This window comes from Phocoena phocoena, chromosome 4, assembly GCF_963924675.1.
Source record: "Phocoena phocoena chromosome 4, mPhoPho1.1, whole genome shotgun sequence".
Lineage (NCBI taxonomy): Eukaryota > Metazoa > Chordata > Mammalia > Artiodactyla > Phocoenidae > Phocoena > Phocoena phocoena.
Window position 1 is genome coordinate 63,596,628 of NC_089222.1, and position 17,135 is coordinate 63,613,762.

The window sequence follows — 17,135 nt, forward strand, 5'->3', positions numbered from 1 at the left end:
AAAAGTTAAAGCAGGGTTAGATGTGGTACATCCTTGATTTCATAAACTGTTAGTTTGTATACTAAATATGGAAGATTGCTCTGAACGACATGTGGTGGTGATGATAGTAGAAGTAACTGGAGTTGAAGTGGAACGTGGAAGCTTGCTGAAAAAACATCCTTGTACATGTTTTATTAAAGATGTATTTGGGTGAGCCAGAGTCTCTGTGAAAATGCCCCCAGGGGAATAATTATATAACACATGATATACTTTCCCAATTAAATCATATTGTAGTTTTTTAAAAAACTTTTGATAATATGGACAGCACTTACATTTTAGGGTTTAGTGAAGCAGCAGGCTCAAAAATTATTAAAAAACCAAATATTGTATGTGTACAATATTTGGAGAGAAAAAACAGGAAGGAAGTACATCTAAATGTTAATAGAGATTAACTGTGTGAGATGGGGTAAATTTATTTAATGAGCATATAGTACTTTTGTAAGTTGAATAATAAACTGTTACAATTTGCCTGTGAGAAGGTTGAGATCCCACTCATATCATATTTTGCATTAGTTTAATTTGAAAATCTGATTTCAGAAGTAGTAACTTTAATAGCATAGGAAGAAGGTAAAAGAAACTTAGAAGTCAGATCTAGGGACTTCCCTGGTGGTGAAGTGGTTAAGAATCTGCCTGCCAATACAGGGGACACGGGTTCAAGCCCTGGTCTGGGAAGATCCACATGCCGTGGAGCAATTAAGCCTGTGTGCCACAACTACTGAGCCTGCGCTCTAGAGCCCGCGAGCCACAACTACTGAGCCCGCATGCCACAACTACTGAAGCCTGCACGCTTAGAGTATGCGCACCGCAACAAAGAGTAGCCCCCGCTCGCCGCAACTAGAGAAAGCCCACATGCAGCAACGAAGACCCAATGCAGCCAAAAATAAAATAAATAAATTAATAAATAAATTAATAAATTAAACAAGAGAAGTCAAATCTAGTTGGTTTAGGAGACCTTAGACGCCCAGAATAGAATATTAGGGTACTTAGTGTCTGGCATGTAGGATAAAAGAAACAAGAAGTGGTGAGGCTGGGGTTCAGAAAGCATGATAGAGAGCAACGAAGAATTTTACCTAATTTTCCTGTTTTAAAGGGCTGTGGTAGCACTGAAGATTGGAATTATGCTCATGTCTGAATTGTGATATTGGCATTGATTGTAAGGCTGCAATAAAATCTCTGTCATTTACTTGACAAATATTTGAGGGTCAAATATATCACATGTACTAACTGGGTGTGTACCCTGGGCTGACAGTATATAAACCCTGCCTTTGTGGAGGAAGAGGATCCAGACTTGTAGATAAGTAATTATAGCACAGTGTAAGATGTGTCACTGGAGAAGTGCAGGATGCTGTAAGAACAATTAGAAGGGGAATCTAATGGAGGGTTCAGGAAGGTGTCTTGGATGAAATGATGTCCATGGTGAGTCTCAAAGGATGTGCAGAAGTTAGGTTAAGGATAGGGAAAAATATTCTAGGCAGAAGGACAGACTATGTAAAAAGGCCTGGAAATAAGAGCAATGTGTATTCAGGTAATTGAAAAAATTCAGTATGGCCACATCTTTAAGTGTAAGGAAGCCTGCAGAGAGAGAAATTAGAGAGTTAGGTAGAGTCTGAGTTTTGTTATCCATGGTAGGAAGTTTGGACTTTATACTAGAGCAGCAGGTAGCCGTTGAAGCCTTTTAGGTAGAAAAATATCACGATTTGTAGTTTAGAAAAATTTCCTCTGGTTGTTGAATGGAAAATGGATTGAAATAAGATAAGATTGGAGGCAGGAAGATGTTAGCAAAATTTTGTGGTAATTTAGAAAGAAGGTAATGGTGGCTTGATTAGGGCAGTGACAGTGGGGGTAACCAAGACATGAAAGGATTTGAAAGATATTTTAGGAGGCAAATCAGCCTAAGATTTAGGGCTTAATATACAGTTGGATGTGAAAGATAAGACAAGTAGGGAAGCATCAAAGATTCTTAGATTTCTGACCTGGTAAACTGGATGTATAGTGGTTTACTTGTGGATTCACCAGGAAATCAGAGGAGAAACAGATTTCTTGGGAGATGGATGGGGTGGGGGTGGTGGTGGTGCAGAATAATGATGAAGTGTGGTAGAGGTAGAAAATTTGCTCTCTTTTGGACTTAATGAATTTGAAATGCCTAAAAGACAAGTGGAAGCTTCCTTCTGTGTGTGCATCAAGGGTTGGCTGCATTCCCAATTATTACAGCTGGAGAAATGGGTAAGATGTAGGATCCTAAATTCTAGATTCACTGCCTATTATGTCTACCATAATTGATTACTCATATGACCTTCCTAATTAGTATACCTTAATAAAAAGAACATTTTCAGGGAGGCACAAAAGAATTTAGATGACAGACTTTTAAATCATATTTTCCCACCTTTAAAAATTTTATATTTATTTCAAATGAGGTTTTTAAATTTAGCTTTCTTGAGGTACAGTTTATACAAAATATAATTCATCCATTTCAAGAGAAGAGTTTGACAAACATATGCAGTCTTGTAACCACTACCACAATCTAGATATAGGACAAAAGTTCACTTTTGCAGTTTAGTACTGAGTCCCTTGCCCCTTGCAACTGCTGGTCTGCTTTATGACAGTATAGTTTCGCCTTTCTAAAATGTTATTTAAATAGAATCATACACTTTGTAGTTTTTTCTGGCTTCTTTCACTTAAATTAATGCTTTTGAGACTTATCCATGCTGTGGCTTATACCAATAAGTTGTTCCTCTTTATGGCTATGTAATTTTCTATTTTATGGATATATAATTTGATCCATTCACCAATAGTTGGTCCTTGGGGTTGTTTCCAGTTTAAGTTATTATGAATAAAGCTATTATGAATATTTACATAAAGGCCTTTGTGTGGACATATATCTTTATTTCTCTTGAGTAAATACCAAATAATGGAATTGCTGGGTCATTTGTTAAGTGTATTATTTTACTTAAGAAGAAACTGACAAGACTTCTCTAAAGTGGTTCTACCAGCTTACATTCCAGTAGTGTATGAGAGTATCAGTTCTTCATCTTCTCTCCAACACTTGGTATGGTTGATCTTTTTTTAAAAAATAAATTTATTTATTTATTTTTGGCTGCGTTGGGTCTTCGTTCCTGCATGTGGGCTTTCTTTAGTTGCAGTTAGTGGGGGCTACTCTTCATTGTGATGCCCAGGCTTCTCACCGCGGTGGCTTCTCTTGTTGCGGAGCATGGGCTCTAGGCGTGTGGGCTTCAGTAGTTGTGGCATGCAGGCTCAGTAGTTGTGGTGCACAGGCTTAGTTTCTCTGCAGCATGTGGGATCTTCCCGGACCAGGGCTCGAACCCGTGTCCCCTGCATTGGCTGGCAGATTCTTAACCCCTGTGCCACCAGGGAAGTCCCTGGTTGATCTTTTTAATTTGACCATTCTAATAGGTGTATAGTGGTATCTCATTGTGGTCTTAATTTATATTTCCCTCCTGACAAATAATATTAAACATCTTTTCATTAAAATATATTAGGAAAGAAGTTATGTTTGCCATCCATATATCCTCTTTGTTGAAAATATCAATTTTTTTTTTGCCGATTTTTCCCCTATTTTAAAAAATTGTTTTCTTGTTCTGAGAGTTTTTTAATATATGTTTTTTTTTTATCAGATTACGTAAGTTTCGCATATGTTTTCTCCCAGTCTGTAGTTTGTCTTTTCATTCTCCTAACAAGGTGTTCTGAATAGCAGAAGTTTTAAATTTTGATCAAGTCTAATTTATTAGTTTTGTTTTATGGATGTTGCTTCTGGTGCTGTATCTAAGAAATCTTCACGTGACCTAGGGTCACAAAGATATTCTCTTGTATTTCTGTTAGAAGTTTTATGGTTTTAGGTTTTACATTTAGATCTGTGATTCATTTTGAAGACATTTTTGCGTGTGGTACAAGGTTTAGCTGCAAGTTCTTTTTTCTTCTTTTGCGTATAGATATTTAACTCTTACAGCACCATTTGACAAAAGACTGTCCTTTCTCTACTGAGTTGTCTTTGTACTTTGTCAAAGATGCATCATCTGTGTATATGTGGGTCTGCTTCTGAACTGTATTCTATGCCACTGGTCTGTTTGTCTTGATGCCAGTACCACACTGCCTTGATTACTGTAGCTTTATAATGAGTATGAAAATCACATTATGTTAGCTCTTCCATGTTCTTGTTCTTTTTCAAAATTACATTGTCTTTTGTAGTTTTGGGTGGTTTTTTTTTTGCATTTCAATATGAATTTTGAGTTATCTTGTTAATTTCTACAAAAGCCTGCCTGGATTTTGATTAGGATTGTGTTCAATGTTTAGTCAATTTAAGAATAGACATCTTAGCAATACTGAGTCTTGTGACCCATGCAAAGGTATACTGTTCCATTTATTTAGGTTTTCTTTAATTTTTCTCAGTAATATTTTATAGTTTTCAGTGTAGTTTTCTGAGTGATAAGGATTCAATGTAATGTTTCTCTACTGTTGTACAATTTTAAATTCTTGATAAAGTAAAATAACACTTGCCTCCCACTTACCTTGCTTTTGTATACTGCCATAAGGAAAACCGATGTCAACCTGACTTTTCTTAACTTTCCCAGGGGCTTAATCTTTTTTCCTAGAGGACCAGAATACTTTTTTCCTTATATTTAAAGACTAATATTTTAACTCTAAAATATTACTCAGAATTGACTATTTTGGGTCAGTTTTGCCATATATGTACTGTGGGCCTTTTCAAGTATGTGAATTCGAGTCTTTTTATTTAAAGAAAGTTTTCTTGAACGTAGATTTAAATACTTTTTCTGCTTCGTTATTTTGTATTTCATCTTCAAAAACTCCAGTTATTTGTATATCTTCTTTATCTTCTATATTTATCACCTTTTTTTGCTCTTTTATTTCCTTCTTTATTTAATTTCATTTTCTTGGTTCTTTTCATTTACATTCTCTATTTCTCTTTACAGTGCTTTTGGTAATATCTGTTCTCCCTTTGGTGGCTTGTAATTCTGTCTTCATTTCTGAGATGACTTTTTTTTTCAGTTTTTCTCCGAGTTCAGTTAGCTGCTATTTCCTATCTTCTTGCTTTTTGTTCATTTCTTTTATGAATTCTTAAATTTATGGTTTGTGATGTTCTTTCAAATCTGCAATTGTATGTTTAAATATATTTCATATATGTTGGGATATTGTTATAGTTTACTTCTATCTTGTGACTAGTTTTTATTTTAAATGTTTTATTATTGAGTGCCTTCATTTGCTGTTTTTATTGTCTTTTTTTTTTTTTTTGCGGTACGCGGGCCTCTTACTGTTGTGGCCTCTCCCGTTTCGGAGCACAGGCTCCGGACGCGCAGGCTCAGGGGCCATGGCTCATGGGCCCAGCTGCTCCGCGGCATGTGGGATCTTCCTGGACCGGGGCACGAACCCGTGTACCCTGCATCAGAAGGCGGAGTCTTAACCACTGCGCCACCAGGGGAGCCTTGTCATTTTTTTATGTTAGATTTTTCTGGACTAGGAATAATAGGTGACCTTGTTGGATGGTGGGGGAAAATTACGTACTATTTTCCGCATTCAAGTATCTTCTTTATTTGCTACAACCAAGTGCAATTTTTTAAATAAATAGTGTGTTTTGGGGATAGCCTATCTTCTCAATCTTTGATAGTCTCTTGTTTTAGTAGGACCTTTATCTTGAGCCACTTTCTTCTTTACCACAAGCCTCCAAGGAATATCTCTCCATTCCCTTTTCTATGTTAAAAGCTGTATCTTACCAAGGCCTCCGATCTATACTTGCCAGACCTCTTCCTTTGTTCTTCCTATTAGCCAGTGTGCTGATCCACCGGGTTGCAGACGTGACCTCATTATTTCCTCACCCAGGGTGGATTTCCCTTTTCTTTTGGAGGTGAATTCCATTTGATATTATAGGTATTCTGTTCCTACTGAAACCTCGTCACACCCTCCTTTCCTCTACCCAGTTCTGTCCTGACCTTTTTTTGGTTTTATGGGCTTTGGAGCCAACTTTGCTAATTTGGGATGTTTACTTTCCCACTTTTATGTAAGTTGAAGTATGTAACATTTGTTGTCCTTCTGGTTTTCCCATTAGCCTGGGTTGGGTGATTCTTTTTGTTCTTTTCTACATACACGGATCTTATTGGGAGATGTGTGAAGCTGTTAGGTCAGGGGTTCACAAACCACAGTCTGTAGACCAAATCCAGCTCCATTTGGCCTCTGGCTTGTGTGAGCTAAGAGTAATTTTTTTTTTTTTAAGGGTTATAAAAAGAGAAGACTATGTCGTACAAACCACATGTAGCCCACAAAGCCTAAAATATTTTCTCTCTGGCCCTTTACAGAGAATGTTTCTTGACCCCTGGATCAGGCTTTAGCCAACTATCATTATCTTACAGAAACCCTACAATAGTTTTTAAGGGGCTACAGAAAGAAGTTTTTTTTTTTTTTTTTACATCTTTATTGGAGTATAATTGCTTTACAATGGTGTGTTAGGTTCTGCTTTATAACAAAGTGAATCAGTTATACATATACATATGTTCCCATATCTCTTCCCTCTTACGTCTCCCTCCCTCCCACCCTCCGTATCCCACCCCTCCAGGCGGTCACTAAGCACCGAGCTGATCTCCCTGTGCTGTGCGGCTGCTTCCAAATGTAAGGTAGATAGCTAGTGGGAAGCAGCCACAGAAAGAAGTTTTTATGACCAAATTCACAGGTGACTTTGGTCTTGAATTTTAGGTCTACCTTTGCACTTCACAAACCGTGTCATTCTCCATTAGGACATCTTTGCATGTTATTCCTCTAACAAGCATTGTATAATTAGAAGCATCTTTGTGGAATGATAATGTTTTAACATAAATGTGCCATTTTGGTGGTAGCTGTTAACTACAATCAAAATATGTCATTATGTGTATCACAACATTCATAAGAAAGTATATCACCACTTAATTATGTTTACAGAAGTAAACTTGCAATATGTGTTTCAAAGCAGTGAATACATGCTGCCAAAAGGAAAGTGGATACAGAAATTCTTTTTTACTTGCTGTCAATGCTGTAGTTGTTTAATACATATGTTAATTCTCCGTGGTTTTGTGTTTAGTTGAATAGCAGTTGTATTAGCAAATAGTACCTTGTCCTTGTGACGGCAGAGTGACATCTCATTTTGGCCACACGCCCTGGGAAGGGGGTGTATGCATTTGTGTGAGTGTGTGCGTGTTTGTTGTTCTCATAAACCTTAGAACTGAGAGACTTTCTAGACCATCTTTCTGTCTTCAGGCCAGGTCATATTTAACCCACGTAAGCATCAAAATACCCTCTGTTTGAACTTTCCATATTAAAAGTTCCTACAAGTCCCCTAGGTAACTCATTTTAGCTTTTCTTAACTAACTGGCAGCAAAGCATTCTAGTTGAAGAAGAAAATTTTTTAAAAGATTTTATTTTCCTCTGTAATTAACTGGACAAATCAGTAGTTGTTGTTTAAAGTGCTTACTGTGTCAGACAAGAAAAGGGAAGGAAGGACATGCTAGTAAGAGAACAGCATGAGCCGAGGTACTTTGGAGAAGCTGGGGAAGCTCAGGGCCCATTTAAAGTATTCTGGTTTGAATGTAACTATGATGTAGTCTTGAAAGTTTGTGGCTTTGAAATTCTTTGTTAATCTATTGGGACAATATGTAGTCTATTTTTTTGCTTCAGGATCGTAAGCAGTAAATTATTGCTGTGTGGATTTAAACATTACTAAGGGCCAAATGTGCTAAGTGAAAACCATAGGCAGATCTTCAAGTCTTTCATCATGCTTATTATTCAGTAAATATTTTCATTTAAATTTTTTTATAGTGAATATAATTTCAATTTCTTCATATATGCATCCTGTAGCTTCTAGGTATTTTCAGAATCTGGTGCTGTCATATACGTGGGTGCATGTTCTATTCAAAATATATTTGGCTGTACTTGAGCAGGGGCATAAAATCAAAAATGCTGTACTTGGCAGTGTTTTGAAAATAGAATGCCTGTTCTTTGTGTGTATCCTTGAGGTTTTTAACATTGTGACAGAGCATCATTTTTTCCAAGTTGTCATGGAAATCATGAAAATTATTTTTCATGACAGTTAGCAAACTGTATTTCAGTTATTATTTCCAAATAGCATGGACGGAATGATGGCTGAGCATGTAGCATGTATTTCATCCTTTTCAAACCCTTGCTCACAAATTGCCTCTTGCCATTAGTGTTCTTTCTTTTTCGTTGCCTGTAAACTTTGCCTTCCTTTCCTGAGTCACTTTCTGGTTATATAGTAATCACTATATGTTTATACTTTTTATTTATTCAGAATACTATGCAATATTGAATACTGTAGCTTTCTATTTAACTCACTAAAAATAACTTATTAAAGGTATATCAGGAAAAACCAGATGAGGAGTGGTTACCTTATTTGGAACCTGACTATTAAGAATTTAGTATCTTGTTTCCTTGTAAAATTTCCAAATAATACTTACTTTTATACATTTCTTTTTCCCTTTCAGACTTTTGAAGATTTTAAAAATGACAAGCAAGCTGTAGAATATCAACAACGTATTGTGGATATTTTGTTGAAAGTAAGTATTCAAAGAATATATGTCTTTGTATTGATGTTTATATTAAGAAAACTGAATTATTTGATAGCAAGTTCTAAAATAATCTTGTTTAATAAAGTAATATGTTGCAATCATTTAAAAATTTTATTATGCTGTCTTAGTACTTTATTCAGCTTTTGAAGACAAAGCATTCATTCAAAAACTATAATGTGTCTCAGCTACAGAGCGCTACTCTTGAGAAATGCATATTGTGATAATTCCTATATTAGTATGTTTACATTCAGAAATGGACACTAACTTCAGAATGCTTTGGGAAATAATTAATGTGAAGAGTCTCCTTCTGTCTCATACCAACACCACTGTGTTGCTAAGGTAGTGCCATACATAGTTTTGCCATGGAACTGAGATGATGGTGACACTTAAGAATGATTTGAGGCACACAGAGATGATCATCCCAATCTAAATCTAACTAGACTCAGTTGAAAGCTATTTTGAGATTCATACTGTTGCTAGTGAATGATTCCTTTTCTGTCCATCTGCATAGCTTCAGCCACGCCAGTTTCTTCTTGTAGTTGAAAGCTTAGAATTTTCGTCCTGTTCATTTGGCTATAAAATGGAGATTTCATCCTCTTAGTAACTTTTAGATTATTTTGGACAAGAGACTAAAATTAAAATATTCTCTAGTTCTGCATAACATTAATGCATTAATTACATTTATAATAGTTCTTCATAATTTTCAAAGCTCATTTATATACATGATCTTATTTGAGCTATTTATTGACCTTGTAAGATAGGCAGTGATGAATAAGAGAATAGAATTGCTAAGCTCCCAAATAATGCCAGTTTGATCCAGGTGGCTAGTATGGTACCTTCCCAAATGGTCTTATTCTTGTCCTTTTTTTTTTGCCGTACGTGGGCCTCTCACTGTTGTGGCCTCTCCCGTTGCGGAGCACAGGCTCCGGACGCACAGGCTCAGTGGCCATGGCTCACGGGCCTAGCTGCTCTGTGGCATGTGGGATCTTCCCGGACCGGGGCACGAACCCGTGTCCCCTGAATCAGCAGGCGGACTCTCAACCATTGTGCCACCAGGGAAGCCCCTCTTCTCCTTCTTTAATTCATGATCTTACTTCTCCTCTACCTAATATTCTTCTGTGGCTCCCCCTTGGCTCAGTTGAAATTAAGTTCTGCTGTGAGAGAAAGTTCAAAATAGTAATAGCTTGTTATGGAAATCTAGTTGTCTCCTATAAGTCTGGAGGGTAGGCAACCTGATCTAGTAGAGTAGCTTCACAAACTTATCAGTGATGTACATTCCTTCTGTCTTACTGCTGTTATTCTTAGTATGTGGTTCGTGTCTTTTGGCCCAAGACGGCTGCTGAGGCTCCAGCCATCACCTCTGCATTCTAGCCAGCCTGAATTTAGAAAGAGATGAAGAAGAAAGTGTTCTTTCTTTCAGAAAATTTTTTAGAAGTTGTGTACTGCAATTCTGCTTATATCATGTTGATCACAGCTTAGATATATGGCCCCTTAGATGCTAAGAGAGACTGAGCAATGTACTCTATTTTGTGGGTGGCCATGTGTTTAGCTAAAAATGAGGAATTCTGTTTCTAAATTAGAAGGAAGGAACAGATGTTGGAGCACAAGTACTAGTTTCTGACATACCCATCTAAACTGTTTAACACCACATCCAAGATGCTTCTATATTTTCTGGTCCCTGACTACTTCTCTATAACTGCTCCCCTCTCTGACCCTCCTCACTGCCCCCACCCCTGCCATTCTGTATTATGAACTCCTCAACAGTTTTGTTTTTTGTTTGTTTTTGTTTGTTTTGGCCACACTGCACAGCTTGCAAGATCTCAGTTCCCCAACCACGGATTGAACCTGGGCCACGGCAGTGAAAGCCCAGAATCCTAACCATTAGGCCACCAGGGGACTCCCTTCTCAACAGTTTTAAATTGTTGGAATTCAGTGAATTTTCTGTGTCACCTTTACAGCTTATGTTCTTTGTGTGAGTTTTCTTTTATCCCACCATGCCTTTTCTTTCCCTTTCCCTGCCTGGCAAATTCCTAGCCATTTTCCAAGACATAACTCAAATATCATCCATGAGAAACTTTTAGAACCCTCTCTCACACTTCCAGGTTGATTATTTGCCCCTTCTCTGTGTTCATGTAACACTTCATGCTACACTTGGCATACTGTAGTAATCGTTTACATGTATATTTTCCTACCTGGAATGAATTTCCTGTAGGTAGCAACTGTAAGGATTTTTTTTTTTTTTTGGTCATTGTTTTAACATGCCCAGAAACAGAAACACGTCCAGCACAATGCCTGCAACCTGGTAGATGTTCAAGAAATGTTTGCAAGTTGATTGAATTAGAATTCAAATTTAAAACTGTACTAAGGGACTTCCCTGGTGGTGCAGTGGTTAAGAATCCACCTGCCAATGCAGGGGACACGGGTTCAAGCCATGGTCTGGGAAGATTCCACATGCCACGGAGCAGCAAAGCCCGTGTGCCACAACTACTGAGCCTGTGCTCACGAGCCACAACTACTGAGCTCATGAGCCACAACTACTGAAGCCCGCACACCTAGAGCCCATGCTTCGCAACAAGAGAAGGCGCTGCGATGAGAAGCTGGCACACGGCAACAAAGAGGAGCCCCCACTTGCCGCAAATAGAGAAAGCCCACACGCAGCAACGAAGACCCAGTGCAGCCAAAAATAAAAATAAATAAATTAAAAATAATAAAAATAAAACTGTACTAAGTTGGAAGAATGATCCAAATGAAGGAAATAAAGCTCCATGAAGTACTTAAACTCTTACTGTTGGTGAATTGTGCTCTTGTATATATATATATTTTAATTGAAGTAGAGTTGATCTACAATATTGTGTTAGTTTCAGGTGTACAGCAAAGTGATTCAGTTTTATATATATATATATTTTCAGGTTATTTTCCATTATAGGTTATTACAAGATACTGAATATAGTTCTCTGTGCTATACAGTAAATTCTTATTGCTTATCTGTTTTATGTATAGTAGTTTGTATCCATTGCTCTCATACTCCTGATTGACCCCTCCCACCCCCTTTGCCCATAGGTAATCGTAAATTTGTTTTCTATATCTGTGCATCTCTTTCTGTTTTATGTATAGATTCATTTGTATTATTTTTTAGATTCCACATATAAGTGATATCATAATATTTGTCTTTCTGAATTACTTCACTAAAGTATAATATTCTCTGGTTCTATCAATGTTTGCTGCAAATGGCATTATTTCATTCTTTTTTATGGCTGAGTAATATTCCGTTATGTATATAAACCACATTTTTTAAAGCCATTTGTCTGTTGGTGGACACTTAGGTTGCTTCCATGTCTTGGCTATTGTAAATAGTGCTGCTGTGAACATTGGGGTGCATGTATCTTTTCGAATTAGAGTTTTCATCTTTTCAGATACATGTCCAAGAGTGGGATTGCTGGCTCATATGGTAGCTCTATTTTTAGCTTTTTTAAGGAACCTCCATACTTTTTTCCATAGTGGCTGCATCTTGTATATTGTTTTGATAGTATTTACCTAGGGTCAATGAAGAATGAACTTTTGAGATTATTTTCTCATTTCTGATGATAGAGTTGTACTCATTTGTTAAAGTGTTTTTCTGAGGGAGCATAGGCAAGGACCAGAGAACAGGTGAGGGAGCATCAAACCTCAGGCATTATCATGGGTGCTGAATGGCTGCAGATATAGAGGGGGAAAGCTGTTAATTTGTGACTTTTTATAAGATTGCTCAGAAAATTTTGTAAGCATGGTCTCTGAAATCGGTCAGAGAGGAAATGAAAAGAAGCTAAAATTTCTAGGATGATAACTTGCTGAGGTAGCAAGGGAATGGGCTGTGAGTTAGAACTGTTTCCTTTGAAGGTGTTTCTAGGATCAGATAGTTAAAATTACACTTCAGAGCAAAAGGAAGAGCTGAAAGCAGAGAAGGGCACTAGTTGGGCCCTGAGAGTTGAGTCTTGGAAAGGACCTGCACACTGAAAGGGAGTGATGACTGGGTATTTTAAAGCTATAGAAAGCTCTTTGAATATTATAAATTGGAATTTAGATACACACACAGATTACAACTTGAAATATCCTCATACTCTAGTAATGATTAATTATGCACTTGAGCAAGCTGTGACTGCTGGATTAAAAGCAGGCATGGTAAAAAAAAAAAAAGAAAGGGACATAGTGCTTAGCAAAGTAAGAAAAGGTAGGCTAAAAGCTCGGCCCCAAGGGAATGTTTTATAGGAGAAATCTTATACTTTATCTTTGAACGGAAAATGAAAGGGGGGACTTTTCTCTAGGTGAGATGGGCTACTATTCCCTAATTTGTTTTAGAGTTGCCTCCATAAATTCGTCTAGTCCAAAACAATACCTGGCCTTCCTTCCCATACTTTTGCATTCTCCCTCTTTGTTAATGGCATCATTCTCCTCCCTGCCTGTCAGGCTCAAGACCTGCCATTTTTCATTCCTCCTTTAGCCACATGTTTCCACACATGTGAATACTTGCCCTGTCTCCTCTCTCTCTGCAGTGTCTTTTGCATCTGTTTCTCCTTCCCTGTTCATTATCACTGCATTGTTCTGAACCCCTCTGTCTCTCCCTTGGACCCCTGAAGTCACATGCATCTTGGTCTCTGTACCTTTTATCTCTTGCTTCTGTTATTTAATCCTAAACACTGCTGATGGGGTGATTTTCTGAAGCACAGTGCTGATCATGATCAGCTCTCCTCATTGCCCCTTTAGAAACTCCTCAGTTTTTGGTGGAATAAATTCTACATTCCTTAGAATGACATTGGAGGCCTAATCTTTCCTTTCGATCTAATTTCTTCCTCCTCATGCATGCTGCTGCATTCTAATGAAACACACAGTTTCTCCAGACAAACTTGTATTTTCCTGTGTTCATGCTTTTGCCCCTACTCTTCTCTCTGCCTTGACTGCTCTTTCTCCTGACATTTCCCCCTGTCATGTGTTCCACATGGGCTTTAAATTTAGCTTAGTTCAAAAGCTAGTTTTCTCTTTTTTTTTTTTTCAAATTTCTTCTCTAACCAGTTGAACTAAATTTCTCCCACTGTGCTTCCATAGTCATTTGTTCCTTTATAATAGTGCTGATTGATCACATTACGCTTTTTAGTTAAGATTTGTTTACCTGTCTCACCTTGCTTTCTGGTTCATAATTCCCTTGAAGGCTTCTACCATAGCATCTTACTCATAGTAGTAGGTACTCAGGAGATGAGAGGTCACTTAAATCAGAGGACTGATTATGACTTGATAACTCTATGTGGTTGCAAAGAGCCTGTTATATGAAACCATCTGTTCAAGAAACTGCTTATAGACAAGGCAGAAGCCATTCACTTCATGTTTTCGTGGGCTGGCTGAGTTCTTTCCTGGGATACCTTCACTCTCAAGTTATCTTACTTTTCAACCCCAGGGCAACTCCCTTCTTCCTGTGTTGGTGGACAAATTTTTAATAAGGCTACTTTAATTTAAATTAACTTCAGATTCTCTTTTAAGAATTCAAGAGGGAAACATGATTAATATTTCTTTGAAATCCACCTCTCTAACAATTCAGTTCTTATCCAACTTGTGCCTAAAATTATGCCAAAAATTACTGTAATGCTTTCAGGGTGTGCAAGTAGTTGTGCTCCTTCTCTAAATGGTATTGAACTCAATTGTTACATAGCCAGTAAAAGAAGCTTCGAGTCTTTAGTACTGAGGCTTCCCCCAGCTTCTAATTATTTATTTTTCTGTGTCAAACCAGATGGCATATTGAATAAATGGTCTCTTTTGCTTATCAGGTTATGGTGGAGAATTCAGATTTTACTCCCTCACAAGTAGGGTGTCTGTTTACCTTCCTTGCCCGGCAGCTTGCAAAGCCTGACAATACCTTGTTTGTAAACAGAACCCTTTTTGATCAGGTGAGCATCTTTAACCATAAGAACTAGAATTGTTTTTATTTACGGTTCATAGAGAAATTCACTGGATTACATGGTTTCTTAATATAATAGCCTATTGGGTAAGTGTCTTACCAGGTAGAAGCTTTTTCACCTTTCAGTTTGGATCTAAATTAGTTTTTTTTTTTTTTTTTTTAATGTTGTGTTTGGGTAGTATGACTGCCTAGTAACTTGGTATCATGGGAGTATGGTTTGTGGAGATTGGTTTATATAGATTCTGTTCTCCCAATTATTCTGTTGTTCTAAATTGCCTAGAATTCTTGGCTTAAGAATTTTCCAGTTTAATAATCACCCATCTCACTGGTAGTAAGACTATGCTGTTGAGTATCTGGAGGAGAGATTACTTTTAGAAAATCTGAATTTACTTACAAATGACTTTAACTGTGAAGGTATTTCCTAATCCCGGTTAAATATCTCCACAAAGCCACAGGTGGCAAAGAAAATACTTTTTATCTGGAGAAAGTTGCTAATAATGACCAGCGTTTATTGAGCACTTCATAGTGCCATGCTCTGTTCCAAAGTTTTATATGTATGTGTTAACTCCATACTCCCAGTAGCTCTGAAATTGATAGTTATTACTCCCATTTTTCAGATGAGGAAACTAAAACCTGGTGAGGTTAAGTCACTCATCCAAGGTCGTACTTAATAAGTGTTATTATTAGCAATAAATGTTGTTGTTAAGTGTTGATAAGGTTAGGATTCAAATTCAAGCGGCCTGACTCCAAAGTCCATGCTTTGTGTGGTCCACAGTGTTGAGGATCTTAAAGTTAAGGTATATAGATGATGCTGGCTTCCAGTCATGTTTCTAAGCAGCAAAGAAATGTGTGTAAGGTATATATTAAATTGCTAGCATACCTGAAGCCTGCTGTGTCATCTACTATGCCAATCAGTTGGGAAGATACCATATACCTGTGGTGTTCGTTGAGCCGAGTGTGAATGAATTGGTGATATAGAAAGGGTAGTAATGGTTTTCATTATGACAGTGGTGTGGCATGCATGCTGGTATCCAATTAAAAAGATACCTTTTCTTTGACCAGGTCCTTGAATTCCTTTGTAGTCCTGACGATGACTCCCGACACTCAGAAAGACAGCAGGTATGAACTACTGGCACTCATCTTGCTAAAGAATGAGAAAGAAGACAGAGTAAGCCAGAAAGAACCTTTCTGTACTAGACCTCACTAGACATAAGGGGAAAATGACTTGTGCCAAACCGTAATACTAAGCTAGACAGTGGCAACCAGAAAAGAGTGTGGATGATTGTTAGTTTGAGCCTCAATCAAACTAAATTCCTAGGCAGACTGGACCTGTCTTGCATTCAACATGACATCAAAGAGAATATAAACTTTATCCTTCTCCTTAATGACCAACGGTTGGCACCTGTTGTATGCTGCTTTCCACCAGTGTCATTAAGCTGGTAACCACTTCTAGTTGCTATGGCCATGAACCAGAAAGGCTTCAGGATCCTGAGTATTGGAACACTCAGCTTTTGGGAGTGCCACTACACTAGTGCTCAACATTTCTGGAGACTAGAATCCATCTGTCTCTCCACTAATCACTGTGAGAAAGAAATTGATTACCACTTCTTTCTACTTAGCCACTTTCTTGAGGGTCCTTTCTAGATAGGATTTCTTGAAAGCTTACCCATTGTAATTGTGAGCACTAAGAGAGGCAGTCTATTTAAAATTGATAGCAAGACTTTGTCAGCTAAGTAAGCTACAAAAATTAAGTGCTTTGAGAGCTATGCTGATTTTTTATGGTAATATATGCCAGGCCAGAGGTTGAGACTCAGATAAAGAATATAGGATTACAACAGCGAACCCTTTCTCTGCACAGCTGTGGCCCCGTGACTGCTGCAGACTTAGGGAAGAGAACAGCTGCTAAAATTTTGATTGTCTCTTAAATTATACTGAATACAAATAGTAGTGTGGATCCCTCATTTTGCCCCTATTTCTCTACTGGCAGAAAAAGTGAAACATGTTATGCATGGTGTTGCTATATAAAATGATAAAAACTTCTTATGTAAATTACTAAATAAAATAAAAACCAAACCTAAATGTAAAAGCCAAACCTTTAAAAGTAATCATAATGTAGTAATCTATTATTGGGAATCCCCTTTGGGATTATCTGGGGTTTTTTCCCCAACTCATTTTAGAAAATAGAAAGAAAACCGATGAAGTAAATTGCTCAAGGTCATAAATGAGATTAGAACTCAATTCCTTCCCTTCTAATCCAGCACTCTTTCTCTTGTACTGTTTGTCATATATCAAAATTTGTCTATGCAATATATTTGAATATTTTCCAGTGGTATGCTGATAAAAGTTTAACAACTGGTTCACACTGATATGAACGTTGGTTGATGTTTTCATTTATTAAAGGGAATAAGATGAAAGTGCAACAGTGAAAGCATGTCAGAACTTCATTCATCAGTGTTGTGACTTCTTTGCTGAATCGGATAACAGTTTTTGAATACTGGAAAATAATTCCTTAATTTTTTTGTGCTATTTATAGTGTAATGTCTCTGACATGCACACTTTTAAGTTTGACTATCTTTTTAACATTATCTCCATCA

General features: G+C 37.4%; 1 protein-coding gene across 3 annotated transcripts in view; it reads left to right on the plus strand.

The window, feature by feature from the left end:
* VPS8 (VPS8 subunit of CORVET complex) overlaps nt 1-17,135 on the plus strand; it is a 300,917-nt gene that overhangs the window by 129,366 nt on the left and 154,416 nt on the right. For all 3 annotated transcript variants that reach the window (XM_065876043.1, XM_065876044.1, XM_065876045.1), the window contains 3 exons: nt 8,535-8,606; nt 14,411-14,530; nt 15,604-15,660. In XM_065876043.1, coding sequence (XP_065732115.1) covers nt 8,535-8,606; nt 14,411-14,530; nt 15,604-15,660 — 249 coding nt within the window. The remainder of the gene's footprint in view (nt 1-8,534; nt 8,607-14,410; nt 14,531-15,603; nt 15,661-17,135) is intronic.